This window comes from Populus alba, chromosome 11 (assembly GCF_005239225.2).
Source record: "Populus alba chromosome 11, ASM523922v2, whole genome shotgun sequence".
Taxonomy (NCBI): Eukaryota; Viridiplantae; Streptophyta; class Magnoliopsida; order Malpighiales; family Salicaceae; genus Populus; species Populus alba.
In genome coordinates, this window is record NC_133294.1 from 16090074 (window position 1) to 16110447 (window position 20374).

Consider the following 20374-nt stretch of genomic DNA (forward strand, 5'->3'; position numbering starts at 1 on the left):
CTCATTTATCATATGAGTTGTTTCTTTTGTTCATCTATGCACTCAGATCAACATTTTCTCAGTATGTATATTTTATGAGGGAGGTTTACTTCTGCTTGCTAGGTTAGTATTCTCGGCCACGATTTGCTTCATTTGATATGAAAAGAAGAACTAGGTGTTCCACCAGTTATATCAACCTTACCAAGATGTTAATGAAAAGATTTTTGAGCTTGTCCTATTCTGAATTTATGATTTTTTATTTGAATAATCGATTGATCAATCTTGTATTTTCTAGAAACCGGTAGACTGATTATCATGTTGTCTATCGAATTGACCAAGGGAACCCTGTCTTCTTCCGCAACCTGTAAAATTTTCTATCAAATTTGCATGTCTCGTGTAATGACGTAAAATAATATTAAAATTATAAGTGAATATTTTTTAAAGTAATTTTTTATTTAGAAATACTTTTAAATATATATTTTTTAAAAAATTAACATCAAAACAATGTAAAATTATATATAAAAAAGGTTAATTTAAAATAATTTGAATTTTTTTTTTAAATGCAAAATACATCTACCTATTTAAATAAAAATATAATTATAATTGCTTTTCAAAGTTTTTTTTTTTTATCAAAAAATTATATTAATAATATTTTTTTAATTTTTAAAAATCAGTTTTAAAATTAACACATTAAAATAATTTAAAAATATTATAAAAGATATTAATTTAAAGAAAAAAAAAATTTTTAAAACTCAGTTCAAATGCCCGTCTTTCATCATATGCTGATCTTCCACATTTCGGACTGCTATTTAACATCAAAAGAGAAAGCAACTGTTTTTATGCAATTGTAATTCCAATCTAACTGCTCCACTATTGACATCCAAATTCTACAAAAAGAATCAATCTTGTTTGAACAAAGAATTTAAAATGAAAGAAGAATAAACATCAAAACACCTAACTGCTACCAACGCACAAGTTAATACATTTAAGGGATTTAGAAACGTGAATCCACTGAGCCCCGACTGAAATTGCTGGCTTAATTTACTATCTGTTTTCAGCTCCATTAATCCATCTGCTGAAATTGCAATTTGGTCTCCATGTGTGAACGCAATTTGGCAGCTTTCGTGCACTTCCCCACGATTCCCTAAAAAATGTGGGATACCACCACCAAGTGACTTGAAGGGTAATCTACACTCCCATGATATCAGCAACCTGGATAACACAAGTGAAGGACTTCCTTAATTTCTACATTAATCTGAAGTTCACAGAATAACGTTTATTTGTTTGTGTGTTTGTATAAATTCTAAATGGAAAAACCACAAATTAATTATTGATAGGGTCTTAGCCTACCTCTCTCAGATTAACCCTCGTCATCTGAACTGGAACTAGAATCTCCCATTCGTCGCTCTGCAATTGCTGGAAATAGCCGCTGGCGAATATCAGGCGAGGGTTGCTGGTGCTTATGAGAGGGAGATGATGCAGTTGACGCCTCTTTTTTCCGTGTTTTTGCTGACCTCTTTTGCGCCTCTCCCACCTCTTTGCATACCTTATCTAATATTATTAAGAAGTCTCGTACAACGATGAATAATCGTAAACCCTCATCTTTCCCGGCATTCCCATGGAAATAATCACCAGTGCTCTTCACCAGAGCCACAATTCTTTTTTCTTCTTCCAGAAGTGACATGATATCAACCTCAGCATTCTGCACAAAACTTTTTAATGTTTCATGGAATCCACTATTTTCCTCTAAATTCTTCATGTCTTTATTCAGAAAATTTCTGGTTGCTACCACTGACTGCCCAAGTTTAGCCACGGATCCTGTTAAGCTGTCAGCATCCACCACCGCTGCTCTTTTGACATTTTCTAGTTCACTGCTCAATTGAGAAACAACCTGAAGACCAAGACTGCTATAGTTGTCTTCTGTATCAGGGGAAATGTCCTCAAGGAGATCGTCTGTTTTTACACTGACACTGGAGATGCTCCGGCTCTCTCGTCCAGCACGAGCAGCTCTCACACCTTCTGAGCGAATTATCTCCTGAACAACAAAGTGTAAGAGAGTAGTCTTCCCGTCTATTCCCTTTACATCAGATAATTTCAAAAGTGTGTCAAGCTTAAATGCTTGTGCACCGCCACGAAATGTTCCATCATTCATTCGGTTGCCTGTTTTAAGAACAGCTTCTAGAAGCTTGAGGAACAACCGACTATTTCTGAGTTCCTTGCAAGCAACCTGCCATATTAGATGGAGATGGCATCACATTAGATTTTGGCAAGTGTAGAAATTCAAAAAATTTCCAGAAAAGAGAGTCCATTGTGAGATGCAGGGACTTTATCATAACCAAGAGAAACTGACTGCCTCTACATGCTAGTATATTCAAATTTACAAACGTAGGAATATTTTTATACAGCCAGGCATCTTATATGCAAGAACATGCATACGTTCTAAAAGCCAAACTTAAGTCAGTATTCTACAAATGCTATCTTTTCTATCATATCTTACCCATCCTCTAATGTCTAATAAGTGGCTGGTCTCTTTCGCTCTATGCAGTAGCAGGGATGCACGCACTTTCCAAGTCACATATGAAGGGAAACCGATACAAGGCACCAAACTGATATCAATATGCAGTTTTATTTTATTTTTTTGCAAAAAATACTGTTGTGGCTCTCCACAGAAAATTTTCTTAGTAATATTTTAATGATTTTTTAAAATACATCTCCACAATTTGGCATGCCTTTCCAAAATCATGAAGCTCCACGACAGTCTGCTTCCCCAAATGTAGAAAAAGTGCAACTATCAAGTTCATCATCAGACCATGAGCATGGATATTTCCAACGCATTGTTAAAAATGGCAACCAACATTTATAAGCAAGAATTAAACCAAGTGCTGAAAAGAAATACAGTATCCAGTTTCCTACCTCTAAGGTTTCAAAAGACTCTTTAGTGGTAGCAACCTCTTCCTGTAGAATGCACATGAAAAGCAGGGCTTCTAGTCGTTTAAAAGCAAATGGTATGTCAACCAATGCTTTTAGGAACCTCTCAGCAGGCCCAAGTTGAGAAAGTTCACCACTGTAGAGCCTAAGCTTCAGTTCTTCATCTGCTGTGGGTGCCATCCTCAACAAATTTTGAAGAAGCTCTACAGGAAGCTCGTTTCCTGCATTAACTAACAGAGGTTAGAATATGTTGATGCATTAAAACCAAAGGACACTATTGCTACTCAAATTCCAGAACCCAATGAAATGGGGTTATTAAATACCATCCACACAGCCACACCATCATTAAAATCAGCCATACTAGACAGAAATGGTGTGTAAAGAGATTTTCCTAGACAAGGAACAGGACAAACAAAACCACCACAAACCCCCCCCCAAAAAAAAAAGAAAAAGAAAAAGAAAAGAAAAAACTAATAAATAAATTGAAAATGGAGCAATTTAACTTATCCATGAATGTATATCTACTGAAAGAAACAAAGAGAGTTGATCACCTTCACGAAGCGCGTCACAGACTTCCTCTATCGTCACATTCAGTGCCCGCAAAAGAATAGACAAATTTTGTGCCTTTTTCGGATCAAGTATTTGAATATACTGGGGTGAAGGATCTTGAGAAGAAGACTCTTTCTTGTGTTCATTTTTGTTTTTATCAGGTGCATATCCAAACAGGGTTTCTATCATTTCCTCATTGAACCTGTATAAAACATATTCAGCAGCAAAGGTTATCTAGAGATTCATGAACAACAAAATTAAAATAACAATTAAAATTAAGTTAAAATTGTAACTCACTGGAATGATCCTGATTTAATCTGATGCCAAACCATTGAATGATCAGGGTTGGCTAGAACTTTATCCCAGAAAAATGGCTTTAGTTTGGTTTTAGGAGCATCAGCATCATCCCCCAAACCAGCTCCTTCACTAGATGCACTATTGGAAGGACGCTTTGATCCAAGAGGGGGTCGGGGAACCTTTGGACCTGGGGGCATTGGTGGTGGTGGTCGAGGCGCGGAACCTCCAGGTGGAGGTGGTGGAGGGCGTGGACCAGGTTTCACTCCCGGAGCAATAGGTGGCGGAGGAGGTGAACCACGGGGAGGAGGGGGCACACTACTGGATGATTTTGCAGGGGCAGGTGGTGCAGGAGGGGGAGGGGGAGGGGGAGGGGAAGGGGTAGGACCAGCCCTACTGGGAGGAGGCCTGAGGTTAGCAGGCGGTTCATGGGGAAGCGGTTCTGCCCTTCCAGGTGGGGGCTTCAGAAAAGGGTTGCTGCCTGTCCTTCCTGGTGGAGGTGGTACAAGTATGTTCATCTTGTTGTCAGTAGAGGATTTGGCAGCACCACTAACAACTCCTAACGACAGACTTTCATCTAACGATACATTCTGAGCATCAGAGTTATAAAAATTGCTCTCCAAAGATGTTCCCCTTTTCTCATGGTTTGATACATTACCAAAAGATTGATGACCGAGCTTTTCTTCTATGATGGAATTTCCTACACCAAAAGGTTTAAGTGTGGAACCTGGAAGATCAAATTTTGAAGCAATATCAGAACTGTATTAAAGAATTGTAGATTAAAAGAAAACATATGACAGTTCATTTACTAACCAACAGAATAGTCACTTAGGCTTATGCTAAGAAGGGGCCTTTCATCATTTCGTCTCGCACCAGATCCTCTCCTACAAACCTTAGTACAGAACAAGAAGAACAATGCTGCGAGAACAAATGTCACTGCAGCAGTCACAAGGACTGCAATGAGAACTGTTTTATTGTTATTTTTTCCATTATCTGGGTCAATATTTGGAACAGAAGCTGGACCTCCAGAAGAGTTTTCGCTGAGACTGGGAGGAGGTGGCGATGGTCGAGTAAAAAATAGTTCTTGCGGTGAAGGGGCAGGGTTTGGAGTGGAAACTGGAGAAAGAGCCAGGTCTGGAGCTGGTGCAGGGCTAGGAATCAGGGATCCAACAGCAGGCGCTGGGGCTGGAGCCTCTGCAATGCTCTGAAGCAAATTCCTTCTTGCACCAGCATGCCTATGAAATAAGGAATTTAGAGAAGTTGAGTGATAAATATCTGCGCCGCCTTCATCTCCAGAAACATGGAACAGATAACTGTTTTTTCTTATACAATCTAAAATAGTTTCCTTTAACTGGGGATGCAAGACTTTAATCAATCTCTGACTGTTTTCTTTTGCCATTGACCAGCCCTCTGAGCTAAGTTCATCGGCCCCACTAAATGTTTCCTCTGGTGAAAAGAAATTATTTCCACCAGCTTCCTTCAGACGAATCAAATCCACCTTGCAAATGATGCATAGTAGCTCTGCCTGCAATCCAAAAAAAATTCAAGTAAATATTTGCCCATTTGAGAAGATTAAACTGGTATTTCAGATGCGCATTAAGAAGCAGACATATATAAATATGAATTAAGAACAAGCAGTAGACATGTGAGGTTGCCTCACACACACACACACACACACACACAAAAGCAAATGAAGGCTATGCCATATTTGCAGGGGGGATGAGAGAGAGCGAGAGAAGACAACATAATCAGTACAAAGGAAGAACTTGGAAGAGCATATCCCTACTTAGGCATAGACATAAGCATATGCACAATGGATATAATCATGGATGCAATGGTGCATGATACACCTCAGGTCAAAGTTTATTGTGGTATTATGATCCTTATCAATGATCGATGTCTATCTTCAGCAATGACTAGCTTTCAGATAAATTAAAAATTATCGTTGCTTTTTATATGACAAAGAATTCAATAATCACAACTCTTCCATCTGATCCTCCCCTCCTCCGGTGCCCAAAATTAATATTTAAGAAAAAATTCACAAGGCCCTGAACAAAGAAGAAAAGGGAAGAAATTCAGGACTGAGAGTAAACAGTATTGTGATCGTGATTCACAAGGGGTGCAACAAGGTTAAATCATACATCTCGATGAAATGTTACATACGTATAACTCATTGTGACATAAATTTATCAGCCAATAGTCATATTGTACAAATAATTTAATACCAATTTACACAATTATGATGAATCTAAACCTTTGAACCATGAACCATACACGCCATAACTCTCATTTCTAGTTTGTAAGAGGCATAAACAGCAGTTTGACATCCCCAACTGACAATCTATCAGCATGCAAAAGGGTATTTGAAGCACGATAACCTCAATTGTTATCACAAATTTATTAAACTGTAAGCAATATAAATTTGTTATCACAAATTTAAGAGTACGTGTGGTATAAAGTCCTACCGTGTCCTTATCAACATCTCCAGTTGCTGGATTAACTAATTGCCTCAAAAACACTTCTTCTGTCCTTCCTTTGTAATCCAAGCTCACCACCACCGATGCACATAGCAGAATCACCAAGAAACTGAAACAACTTGACTTCATACGAACCACTTGTTGTTGATTCATCCTTGTAAGCATGAAATATCGTTCTCATTTCATCAATAGTTAAACCCCTGGTCGAAGGATCAAAACCCTTACAATACCTTCATAACACACAAAACCAACCCAAGAAGCTTCAAGCTTTTAACTGAATTCAACTTCTATCAAGATAAGCCTCTTGACACAACCCAACCACCAAAATCTAGATACTAATTCTCAAAAGCCCAGATAAAGTTTTTGCCTAAAAATTCAAACTTGGAATCAAAACTCAATTCACCAAACAAGACTCAGAATATGTCTCCTCAAACAGGTCAAAAAATAGAATCAAATAACATAAATAGCGAAATCCACAAAGAATTGACACAAATGAGCCTTATTGCAATAAAACCTTATTATTTTGTGAAGGAGATGTGAAGGAGTTTTGGTAAGAAAAACAAAAGGGTGTTAGATTTTGACTAGATCCAATCAAATGAAGCTCAAAAGGAACGTTGGCTATGCATGAATAGACAATGTTGTTGACCTGGAAAACGGTGAATTTTTCTTTTTTGTCTTTCTCTTTCTTCAATAAGGTTTCATTGAAAAGTAAGAGCTGACAAAGAATTTAAGAAAAATTGTAAATTTTCAATTTTTTATTGCAATGAAACCTTATTCGTTTGAAACTTGTTGATTGATGTTGGTGGGCTTCTTGAGATAAAAACTTAAAAGATATCAAGAGCGAGAAAGAAGAGAGAGATGGACGCGGTAAGTATAACCCAAATACTAGATTTTTTATTCAGTTAAAAATTCTTCTCTCTTTCTAGAAAAAGAAATTAAGCCTTTTTATTTTTTTTTTGAAAATCTGTTGACTAGTGATTGTGGACTCTTAATTATGATCAGTAGAGATAATTTGAATATAATAGTTGTTTTTTAAAATAATTTTTATTTAAAAATATCTGTTTAAAAAAATTATTTGAACCTCGTTTTCAAACAAACATAAGTCTACATTGTGGTCCGTACTAAAATACTTATGAATGTAAAAAAAAAAAATCAATTGGGAATGAATTTTTTGCAATTAATATGTTAATCTTCAAATTTTTTTACCCAACTTTTTATGTAACAAATTAAATAATTTGAAATTTATCTCGACGCGTGTGGACAGTGGAATTCTATGATGTCTCTTTATTAGAGCACGAGCAGCAGTGCCAGATGTCGATTCGATGGGCTCACGGGTGGGTTCAACGCGTCGCCGACCTACCCCCCTCCCTCTCTCTCTCTCTCTGCTTCCACTGCTTATGGTGAGGAATTCTAGAGCATCTGCCACTGACCGTTGCTTTGGACAATGTGATATCATGTTTGCTATTATATTAATTAAAATAATATTTTTAATTTTTTAAAATTTATTTAAAAAAAAAATTAAAAAATTCAAATTTTTTACTGAACAAGGTTTGGACTGCGTTACCAAATGTTAGAGTTATTATTGTGCCGCAGTGATTAATTTACCACAAACTTTCACCGGTCATTCCCTGCTGTTTTTTTTTTTTATTTATTAATGTAAATGTTAGGATAACTTGTATATATTTTAATTAATTTTATGAATTTTAAAATTAACAATTATATAAATTTTTAATAGTCTTGAAGTTTGTAAAACTCAAACTGGTGATCTCTAAAGAGCAAATCTAAGACCTGATTAGTTGATTTGTTGTTATTCTTGCTTCTTGTATACAACAATATCATGGATTCTGCCTTCATTTTTTTCGGGTGTGTTTGGAGTATAGTTGTGGTTATTTTTTAAAATGTTCTTTGCTTAGAACTATATCAAAATAATATATATTTTTTAAATTATTTTTTATATTACCACATCAAAACGATCCAAAACACTAAAAAAATATTAATTTTAAAAAAAAAATTATAATTTTTGAAAACACGGGTTAGACCACATTCCCAAATGATCCCTTTCATATGCTTCTTCTCCTTCCCCACTCATGAACTTAAAAGCTTGTTTGAGAGTGTGACTATGATTATGGTTTAAAGTGCTTTTCATTTAGAAATATATTAAAATAATTTTTTTTTTTATTTTTTAAAAAATTATTTTTAAGATCGTACATGAAAATAATTCTACAAATATAAAAAATAATAAATTTTAACTAAAAAATTAAATTTTTTAAAAACACAAGTTAGCTTATATTTTCAAATAAAGCATAGCTCCCCTTATCCACCGCTTGTACGGAAGAGATTGGTTCAAGTTTTAGATACGAAATTAGAAACTCAAGCATTTTCTTCTCTCTTTTTTGATCTTCTTGCGGGTCATGGATTTTAAATTTTGTAATCGCATATCTTGGTGAGATATATTGTTGATCAAGTTTTCTAGGTAGTGAATCTTGAGAAACACTACCCAAAATTATTAATTAGTTAAAGAATCGTGAGTTCGGATTATTTTTTACGGTATTTAATGAGTAATTAATAATATTTTTAAATTTTTTTTTAGATATGTATAGATTTATTTATTATTTTCACTTAGTCATGAATTATTGTTTTTCCATTGTTTAAAATAAAAAATCAAGAAGAGTAGCTCATTAATTACTCTCCTTGCTCTTTGATAAATAGCGGTAATGTTTATTTTTGCATTTTAAAAATATGCTTTTAAAAAAATTATTATTTTTTTATTTATTTTAAATTAATATTTTTTTATGTTTTCAAATTATTTTGATGTGTCAATATCAAAAATAATTTTTTAAAAATAAAAAAATATTTTTTAATATTTTTTTAAGTAAAAAGTATTTTAAAAAATAACTATAACCATTAAATTAAAACATCGCAAAATTAATAAGAAACTCTATACTTTTTTAAATCATAATCTTAACATGCTTAAAAATCTAGGATTGACCAGTTTTAATTTTTCTGAATAACACTAAGAATCTGTTTATTTCTATGTTTTAAAAATATTTTAAAAAAATTATTTTTTATTTATATCAAATTAATAGTTTTTAATATTTTCAAATCATTTTGATATACTAATTTTAAAAAAATAAAAAATATTTTAAAAAATAAATATACTTCCGTAACCTATACTCTACATAAGTTTAAATGGCATATCTGAATAAGAAAGGTTTTTCTTCTTCTTCCTTTTCGTTTTTGATATAATAACTTACAAGTGTTTTAAACTGATTTGATGGATTCCATTTATTTTTATAAGCTTAGTGATGTGACAATTCAATTAAAATATAAACCCGTTTAGTATGTCAACTTTAAAAACGTCACCACCTAACCTGTTACGTAACTCCATTATTACGCTGAAGTTATCATGATATATATAATTCAGTGAGTTTAACTAGTTAAAAAATAATTTAAATCGATAAAAACTTTAATAATAAAATTAAAAATATATGTATATAAAATTAATAAAATTAAAACTTCTTAATTAAACTCTTTATTTAATATAAATTTAAAATCAACCCATATAAAAATTATTTTCATATAATATTATTAATTTAATAAATTTAAAAATAACTAGATTGACAAATAAAAATTATCTAATGATAAAATTAACAAAAAAATCTTTTAATTTTTTTTATTGTCTAGTATAAATTTAAAATTAAATTATATTAAACTTTTTTAAAATATTATTTTAAAATATTTTTTAAAAATAATTATAAACACGCTAATCTAGATTAAAAGGGTCTGCGAAGGGGTCGGTGGGATGACTTTACTGGGGGCAAAAAGAAAGAAATAGATTATTACAAATTTATGGTATAATAGAGAGAAGGACGAAAGTCATTGTCATTCTTCAAACGTTACATTGTTTGTCAAATCAAGTGGGTTCCTTGTATTCTCCATTTCTTAACACCGAAACCAAGAAAATTGAGAGAAAAAAATATGGTTAGACAAATCAAAACAAATCAAAAATCACTTAGATTTGGTTTAGTAATGGAAGGAGTTTATTTCTTTCTCTATACATTAGGGTTCAAATTTTACTGTGCATACATGTCATCTCCACGGATGTTTTACATGTTTATTGGGTTTGCAGGATGTTCAGTGAGCCGTGAGAATTAGTTGCACGTAAGCTGGTCCGAACACTCATGTAAATAATAATAAAAAAAGATAATTTTAAAGGAAGTTGGTTAATTCTTTAAATTTTAATTTTTTTTTTAAATATTATTAGTTTGAAATTTTTAGGTTGAAAAAGATTTTATATAATTATTAATTTTAGGGTAAATAATAAAATTAGTTAAAATCTACATAAGCTAAAAACTTGAACACTAATATTAATAAAAAAAATTTTTTTCTTATATATATATATATATTTTTTTATGGAAATCTCCGACTATTTTCTATTCCACAGACCATGTTTCTAAGCTCCGTTGAATTTTCTTCTCCTTTGAAAACTGAGGTTTAATATTCTAGATGAAAAGTGTTTATTCCTTCAAATTATATCAAAAAACTTTTAAAAAAAATATTTAACGCCACCACAATAAAATCATCAAAAAATATTAAAAAATTTAATCAATTTAATGCTTTTCATACTAAACATGTACACCTTCAAATCAAGTTACAATATCGGCTTCTTAATTAATATTTTTGTTTAAAATAAACATGTTTAAAAATATAATTATAGTTGTAATTATAGTTGTTTTTTAAAGTAATTTTTACTTAGAAATTATTAAAATAATATTTTTTTAATTTTTAAAAATTATTTTAAATATCAGCATATTAAAATAATCTAAAAACATCAAAAACATATTAATTTAAAAAAAAATAAAAAAAATTTCAAATTTTTTTAAAATATAAAAACAAACGGTATAGAAGTACAAGCTTTGTTCCCTAATTGGCAGCTGCTGGCCAACTTCTCAATTCCCATAAATTTGAGCTAATCTTTGACTTCAATGTCAGTTCTGTAAGAAATTTGCCAAAAGATTAAAGAAAGAAACCACACCGAGAGGCCAAGGATGACACACCTAGACGATCAGGATCATCTTGTCCTCTCTCAGTTTGTCTAAGAATGGCAACACAGGATTAGCCCTCGCCTTTAGAGATAACTGCATCTGTAATTTGTGTTCAAGCTTTTTTGCCTGTGCCCCATTATTCATCACTAGAAATTCAAGCATCTATAGAGCAGATACTAATGCTGCTTTTAGAAAAGCAACTCCCATGGATGCCATTGAAGATGCATTGCAATGCATAAAGCTTCAAATACAGTAGTCAATAGAATTATGGGTACTGAAACAAGAAAGATTAGAGATATGAAAACTGTAAGCATGCAAGGAAGAATGTGCAGCGTGACATTACAAAGAAAATATTCCTTTGACATCAGCATTTTTCATCCCCAAGTTCGCAATTGCATCAAGAAGCAAACTTTAAGGGATCAAGCAAATTTTGCATATGATTATCGCAGGATTTCCACGTAAATTCTGTGTTAATGCAATTAAAACAGTGTTTTGCATACAAATCGTAATTAACATTCAAATCATACTATTGTTCTTTTGCCTGATCTTAAAACGTAAACAGTATGCAGACCAATATTTGAACTCTTGCTCTCTTCCCTGTCTGTGAAGAACAATACCAGAGTGGCTGGTGCTGCAAAATAAGGGTTAGGAATAGTTCACCAGCGATCAGGAATCAGGATCCTTCCAATGGACTGCATTTATTTCACCTTGCCTTGGACTTGAAGCATCATGAACTTAGTAGACCAAGGAAAACATTAATCTATGCGTTACTTTCCTTCTTCTCCATAGCTCAAAATATACAAAATTACTGAGCAGTGTGACAGTTTGACCCAAAAAGTTGTTTACCTAGAGTACTCTAGAAACTGTCTGAGTTTCAAATCCAGGTGTTTTCATTCGCTTAAACACATCAAGATTGTGACAAGTACTAGAGACAAAGAACAGATGAAGTGTCCTGCCATTGTGATTGTGTGGACAGCAAGGGTATGCATAGTTCCTGGAAAAACTATTGAAGATTCTCTTCTAAAGGCTAAATGAGCTCTGATCCGTTCTTTCAAAATAATCTATTGGCATGCTTATTTCAGTGGGTTGCCACATGGCATCGGTGCATGGCTCTTCCATTACTTCTTACTGTTGAACAAGGTGTGAAAGGAATATATTCCTTCTTGCTTTACAGCCCTCCAAATCTTTTCAAGGAATTTGTTCTTTGCTTTCTCAAAGGGTTGCTCTCACACTATAAGAAGTCTAAATTAAAGCATATCAAGTATAAACTGTCTCCAGGAAAAATTCTTAAAATTCTCAGCTCTAGTAAGTAATGGCAAGTTGGAAACAGCTAGAAGTTCACACAGAAGATCAAACTCCACACAAATGGAGTGTTTCATTAAGTGAGGACATGTTCAAGAGATTTTTTTCGCTGGGATGTCCAGTAGTGCATAAGATTTTTGGTGAAGGATCACTGTTCAGTCCATTATTGTTTGGAAAATATTTCGATCCTTCAGATGCCTTTCCACTTTGGGAGTTTGAGTCAGATGTCTTGTTATCTAATCTTCGGAGCTCTGGCAAGACTAATATTGATTGGTTTCAGACAGATGATGCCTATGTACTAAAAGCTGATTTATCAGGTAAGTGTTCTTAGCAATTCGCGAACATCTTTAAAATTTCTGAACTTTGCTTGAAATGATGATTATGAACCAAGGAAACAATAAAACCTAAGGAGTCACAGGCTTAAGTATGATTATACCAGAAGACTTGAAGATAAGTGTTCTTAGCAATTCGCGGACATGTTTAAAATTTCTGAACTTTGCTTGAAATGATGATTATGAACCAAGGAAACAATAAAACCTAAGGAGTCACAGGCTTAAATATGATTATACCAGAAGACTTGAAGATAAGGCCAAAACTCCATAGGTTTAAACTGAAGCAAATTTTCCCTTTAAGGAATGCTTTTGAATTTTCTCAAATGTTATGATTTGTTACAGCGGGAGTGGAGAATAATACCGTGCAATTCTTTGTCGAAAATGGGAAAATCATGGAAATTAGTGGTCAGTGGAAACCGAAAAGAGATCAGTCGAAAACGAAAGACTGGAGAAGTGGCAACTGGTGGGAGCATGGTTATGTTAGAAGGCTTGAGATTCCAGGAGATGCTGATTGGAAAGATACCGAGGCGTATGTGAGTAATGACATGTTTCTAGAAGTAAGAATTCCCAAGAGCTCTCTGGTTTCTGATACTCCTCCAGCTCCAGGAAAAGGCATCCTGGCCAAAATTTCTGATCATCTGTAAGTTTTAAGTGAGTCTGTGAATGTAAGAATTTAAACTTTACAAGGTAATGTTACTCCTAATTCCTAGCATAATGAAATCTCTTACATCATTAGTGTAAATGACAAGAACCCCGTAAGAATATAATTTATGCGCATCAAAGGATCATGTTTGAAACATGAGCAAACACTATTGAGTAACCCTTGTTAAGGCAACAAAGGTTCCTTTTCACATGATGGGTCTTGGACAGCTTCCACCTTACAAGCATCTGATCTAACGAGCAACGAATTAAGAGACTGATCATGATGGCATGAAGTGGATTATAACCAAAAAAGAGTTCATCTTCTTTCCAGCTGCAGAGTTCACTACTAGCATACAGAGAAAAAGAAAAAAGGGCCAAAAATCAAGAGAAAGGGAGAGGTTCATTAAGACTGGGCAATAGGCAAAAGCCTAAGCCTGAAAGATCTTTACCTCCTGTTCACCTGGCAGGTGCTAAGCTAAGACTAAGACTAATTAACAGAGTCTCAAAAGGATTGTCATGCATTTGAGTAATTCCTGGAAGGGAAAACTATGAAAACTGAACATCAACAGATAAAATAAATCAGCAACTGGATTCAGCAGTAACATATATACTTGTGTTGAAACGAACATAAGCCAAATCAAGCTCCTTTATTTTCTTAAATTTCCTATAACTGTCATCAAGAGTGCTGATGAAGAATATTGAGGAAAGATCCCAGCATAATCCAATGATTGTCTCTGACATCATAGGTCAAGCTTTGCTTAAAGAAAACATAGGTGTTTCATGCAAACTGATAGCCAAGAGTGTAAAGCAACCAAACATAAGCAGAGAAGGGATAATATACATAGCAATGTTGCTTGGACTCGGGATCCTATATCCGACACACTGATACATATCTGACTTGCCTTTTTTTTCAAATTTTCTTTCATCTTTCAATGTACTTGAAGTGTCCAGGTGTTCATGTCTATGTCCATTGCAGAGCACGAGTAGTCTTAAGGAAAACGAAAGCGACATAGAGTCATAGCTTTCGAATCCAAATCAGGGAAGCCATTTGCCATCTGAAGAAGACGCTTCCGTGAGCCAATTGTATGCTCATGATCATGATCTTGCTTTCACATACCTTTCATCATCCAAGCATGTGACAATGATTAGTCTTTAAACATGTGATAATCTGAGGTATATTTACTAATATATAATATGTACTTCAAATGGGAAAACATCAAGGGGATGTAGCTCAGATGGTAGAGCGCTCGCTTAGCATGCGAGAGGTACGGGGATCGATACCCCGCATCTCCACTTGTTATTTCCTCTTGTAGCAATTTCTTCTAAATTCTAATCAATGAATTAATGGATCGTGAAATGGGCCCTTGATACGATTATGGATTCAATCAAAGCTCGCTTAGATCCGTTTGAGAAGGCCCATTAATTTTTTACTTGTAAAAAACCCCTCCCTAAAACACGTTTTGATTTTTGACTTGGCATTATTAATTAGCCCGAATTATATTCGAATTTTTTTCCTTAGATTGTGCGTTAAATCTCTCTTCTATAAAGTATTTTTATATTAGTTTGTATGCTAATTCATATTAAATTCATTCCGTGAGCAATGTTCAGAGTATATAAAGTATTCTCCACGTGGTTTTCAAGGTCTGAATTTAAAAGGTTAAAAAAAGAAATATATTTTCTTAACAATTAAATTATCCTTTTAAAATTATCTTTTATAAACTATAGAACTTGTTTCATCTTTAATTAACAAACAAATTAGAAATCTGTCTCTGAATTAATAAACACATGCACGCGGTTTCCTTCTCTGAAAATCAAAATTAATAAATAAAAAGCTAACTAGAACTTAGCTTCATGCTATCAATCAACACAAGCTAGCCCTTTATTATATATATATATATATATATATATATATATATATATATATATATATATATATATATATATATATATATATATTGGCAACAAGCAAGCAATAGTGCCTGCCATGTGGCAATTGAACAGGGACATTAATGAGGTGTTTGAGTGTGATAAATATTGTTTTTTAAAGTGTAAAAATAAATTAAAAAAATATTTTTAAAAAATATATTTTTGATATTAGTATAAAATATCAAAAATAATTATTTTAAAGTAAAGAAAAAAATAAAATGCAAAAACAATTGGGCCTAAATCTCATAAACTTTCCCTCCGGCGTGGCATTTTGGAGAGGTGAAGTAGCTGGTACCTTCCGGCGTTAAAGTAACAAATCTGCCAAATGTTTCGGTTATTAAGCCTTTGTATTGACACAAACAACAGACAACATAATTAGAGTATCAAGTTTTATTTTGATCTCACGGATTAACCAAAGGAGTGAAATTGACTAAGCTATGATTGCTATGACCTTAAATTGACTAAAAAGTACATTTTTTCTCTTAATATTTTTTGAAAAATGGAGTTGCTTTTTTTTCTTAATTTTTTTTAAAATGGTTTTGCTTTTTGACTAAGTGAATGTTTTATATTGCGGCGACTTTTACTATTACATTTTAAAATTATACTATTAGCAGTAGTTTTATAAAAAGATGTTTTAAAAACTGTGTTCAATTAATACCGTTGTGAGACGCAATTATTTGCAAGTTATTTTGCTACCCAAATTATTTTTTTCTATGTGATTGGACAAAAAAAGGGAAGCTATTGCAATACCAAATGATTTTTAATGTAGTGTTTAATATTACAGTAATAATTATTTTTTAAAGTATTTTTTTATTTAAAAATAGATCAAAATTATATTATTATTTTTTATTTTTAAAAATTTATTTTTAACATTGACATATTAAAACAATTTAAAAATAATAAAAAATTAAATTTTAAACAAATAATATTTCAGCCACAACTCCAAAAACCGTCTAAGTTAAAAGTATCTATGTAATAGCTTTTTTCCCCTTTAATTATTATAAGCAAAAGTAGATATAATAAACAAAAGTGATATAACTCCTTCTAATTTTTACACAACCTATAAAAAATAAAATTTATCACGCTCAAAATCTTTAAAAAATAATTATGAAAAAACTCACAAATTAATTAATTGATAATCAACTATAAAGACCTTCAAAAGTTAAAAGAATAGTTTCCTTTAATTTACAAGTAAAATAGAGAATCAAAATCTAACATCAAATCCAAAAATAATAATATTCATTGAACCCTAGTCCTGGATCCATTTTTGTTTCTAGAATTTCTCCCACTTAACATTCTTGAATGCTTCATCACGCATTCAAAGACACCAAATAAAAGAGCTTGGATTGAAGATGGAAGTTTTGTATCATCTTTACGCTGAATCAAGGCAGATCTCACCTCGTTTGCTTGATAAACAGGCAATTATCATTCAGACAAATGCCACCAATCTCTTAGTATTGCTCTTAACATGCAACAAAACTAGTCCACGTAGTAAATCATATCAAATCCAAGTGCCCTAGCAACAAGACACAAGACATGCACATGCACTAGCTAGCATGTCCACATGCATATTGGGATCGATAAAAGAAATGAAGATAAAAAGAATATGTTTTTCTACCCATTTTATTCAAAATGATAGAAATTCATTTTAAAATTATCCCCAAAATATATTTGTTTTTATGTATTTTCATTTTTTCTTTAATTAAATATGTTTTTATCCATTTTATATTTATTTTTTATTGTAAGACATTAAGCATGCGATAACCTAAATGATCCCGTGTCCATTGTATACATAAAAAAATGTTTGGTATGGTAGCGATTGCTTTTTAAAGTATTTTTTTACTTGAAAATCAATTAAAATAGTATTTTTTTTAATTTTTTAAAATTATTTTTGATATTAGTATATTAAAATGATCGAAAACATCAAAAAATATTAATTTAAAACATAAAAATAAAGAGTCTTGTAACCTGGACCAAAATGATAGTGAAGCTATTAGCATAAAAAAGAAAGATGCCTAAACATTGTTTTATTAGGTATAAATAAGAAGATTCGATTGTTTTTTCAACTTGGGAAATAATTAATTCAGCATGTCTCCATGTAACACTCTTTAATATTAAGAAGCAAGGCTAAAGAGGAAGCATCCAAAAATAGAGGGATTGTTACTCTATGAAAAGGATCACATGAATGGAACTGAGCACCGAAAGCCAAAATGGATATAACAACTTCTTCCACCATGTGAGATGGGGACTTTTGCTCCTTTTTTTATCTATATATGTTGCCACATCTAGGAGAGAGTGATGACGAAGTTTTTATTACAGAGAAAGTGAAAAATTCTCCACACCCATTTAACGCAAAGAGAAAATTAATTTTTTTTTTTTTTTTTCAAATTAATATTTTTTTTGGTATTTTTAGATTATTTTAATATATTAATGTCAAAAAAAAATTTTAAAAATAAAATAAAAATATTATTTTGATATATTTCTATGTAAAAAACACTTTGAAAAATAACTACACTTCCAAATAAACTCTTATAGTATAAATCACTGATCAGATAACCTCAAGTTTGGTAATTTTATTAAGAGGTATTTGGTATTATGATACACAATAATTTTGTAAAAATAATTTTTATTTAAATATATATTAAAATGATTTTTCTAAGTTTTTTTTTATTAGAATATCAAAATCATTAAAAAATACTAAAAAATATTAATTTGATATTTTTTTCAACTAAAATATAATTTTAAAACATATCCAAAACAAAAAATTATTGCACTTTTTCAATCACTCACTTAAGTTGTGGCAAAAGAGATTGTAGTAAATCTCTATAAAGATTATTGCTTACATCAACAAATAAAAAAATTTAATTAATAACACTAAAAAATTTAATTTGAAGAATAAAATTTTTTTTTTAAAGCATGATATAATCATAAAAACAAACAGATTCTTTATTAATTATATAATTTTTTTTAAAAGAAAATCCTTTCAAGACAGAATTCAATGTTTAAATTATGAATTTAAATATAAAAAAATACATCTTGAAAAGTCAGTTATATATAACATGCTTGGATCAACATCATCATTTAACTTTACAAATTAAACAATAAAAATATCTTCTTCGATTTCTTAAATGATAGCCATGAATTCATCTTGAACTCGAGAAGAATATTCAAATAGAGATTTCTATATCCAATTTTTTTTAATAAAAAATAAATAATCCAATTGTTGACCCATCAGAGCCAATTCTGCTATATATTTTACACATAAAAAATAAAAGAGTTGTTCCATATAAAAATCTCAACAGCTAGATAGAATCATAGAAGTGGAGGTGTGCAAATTATGGTGATTCCAGAATCAGTGGAGGAGATGTTCATCTTGGGAGAAAACATTAATCATCGCGGTTTCCAAAGCATTTATTACCTCTTTTATTGTGTAGCTGCTAGCTTTGATGATAAAAAAGGCAAATATTTTCCTATTTTTTTACCTCTTCCAGTCAACTTCTTATTTTTCTAATACTTATTCACGCGTTACATAATCATTGGCCAACCCTACATAATCATTGGCCAACCGTTTGAAATGTGATTGGAGATATTTTTTAAAATATTATTTATTTAAAAATTTATTAAAATAATATATTTTTTTATTTTTTAAAAATTAATATAAAAAAATATTAATTTGAAGTAAAGAAAAAAAATTTTAATTTTTTCAAAAATATTTTTAAAACAAAAAAATAAATACAATTTTATAATGCAAGTGACTTTCGTGTTTGATTAATAAACAATATTATTATATGGCTAGGACCTTGCCCAATTTTCCACCTAATTAATTTACATAATAGTAGTAGCTTAACATTAGGTTATCCCTTTTTTTATATATATAAAAATAGTATATTTATGATAGTTATAAAACTTGGTTAAGATACAATCAAGTTTAAAGGGTTATAAGATTACTCTAAGTTATATTATTACTAATCATTCTGTAAATTATTAGACACCCCTACATAAAATCTAAAACTTTGTTAATTGGGATAAAAAATAAAAAAAAAAACCAAACTAAAATGGTATTGATTTAAATAAAAAATAATAAAAAAATAGAATTAATTCAATTGATTTTTAGCTGGATTTAATTAGTTTGATATTCAAAATAGTTTAAAATAAAATTCAGGTTTCACATCATCAGGTGAGTTGACCCGTAAAAAACAAGAAGATTTTAATAACTATGATGTGTGTATATGGAATAGTTGATTATGCCACTTATTTGTTTTCGTGCGAATAATTTGTTGGAAAATGGTAGGCACAGATCAGTATTGAGATTGCTTCTAGGAAAAGTGTTGTCATGTAAAAGCTGTCAGCTTTTTTTTTTCTTTCATGTGTTGAAGAAGCCCTTTAGAGTATTCTAGATGATTGTTTTGTACTTGAACTATATTGCAGGTGAGATTAACTTTTTTTTTAATATATATATAAACATTTATATATTGTTAATGAATTATATAGTATAAAAATAATTTGAATAACCATATAAATATAGTCTGAGTTAATTAGAAAAAAAAAAACTTGAATCAACCAAGTTAACATGTTAAACCTATGATCCAGATTATATGTTTAAAATAATTTTATAAAAAATAAATTGAAAAAATATAAAATCTAATTTTTAATAAATCTTATATTGAAGAATAAATTTAAATTAAAAAAAAACATAGAAAAAATAGTATTATGTAGGAATAGGTAGAACAGATTATATATATAAAAAAAGAGAGAGAAAAAAATACTCAATTTTTTTTTTTAATTGATATTGCATGGTATTTTCCCCAACTGTATAGTTTCTTTTGATCCTTTCTGCCCCCAACTGAGGTCAATCCAAATCTATAAAACGAGCTTTGTTTTTTTCTTTTTTCTTTTTTTT

General features: G+C 31.2%; 2 protein-coding genes and 1 non-coding gene across 3 annotated transcripts; 2 read left to right on the forward strand and 1 right to left on the reverse strand.

Moving 5' to 3' along the window:
• Positions 1-796: 796 nt before the first annotated feature.
• Positions 797-7074, reverse strand: LOC118047461 (formin-like protein 5). Its single transcript, XM_035056765.2, has 7 exons — positions 6216-7074; positions 4564-5275; positions 3754-4477; positions 3459-3658; positions 2893-3128; positions 1330-2206; positions 797-1191 (listed from the first exon to the last, which is right to left on the reverse strand). The coding sequence occupies exons 1-6, from the start codon at positions 6390-6392 to the stop codon at positions 1340-1342; spliced, it is 2916 nt and encodes a 971-aa protein (XP_034912656.1). The 5' UTR covers positions 6393-7074; the 3' UTR covers positions 797-1191; positions 1330-1339.
• Positions 7075-12531: 5457 nt separating this feature from the next.
• LOC118047460 (21.7 kDa class VI heat shock protein) lies at positions 12532-14445 on the forward strand. Its single transcript, XM_035056764.2, has 2 exons — positions 12532-12891; positions 13249-14445. The coding sequence occupies exons 1-2, from the start codon at positions 12585-12587 to the stop codon at positions 13548-13550; spliced, it is 609 nt and encodes a 202-aa protein (XP_034912655.1). The 5' UTR covers positions 12532-12584; the 3' UTR covers positions 13551-14445.
• A 323-nt stretch (positions 14446-14768) lies between these two features.
• Positions 14769-14841, forward strand: TRNAA-AGC (transfer RNA alanine (anticodon AGC)). Its single transcript has one exon. It is a non-coding gene; the product is annotated as a tRNA-Ala (tRNA).
• The last annotated feature ends 5533 nt before the right edge of the window (positions 14842-20374 follow it).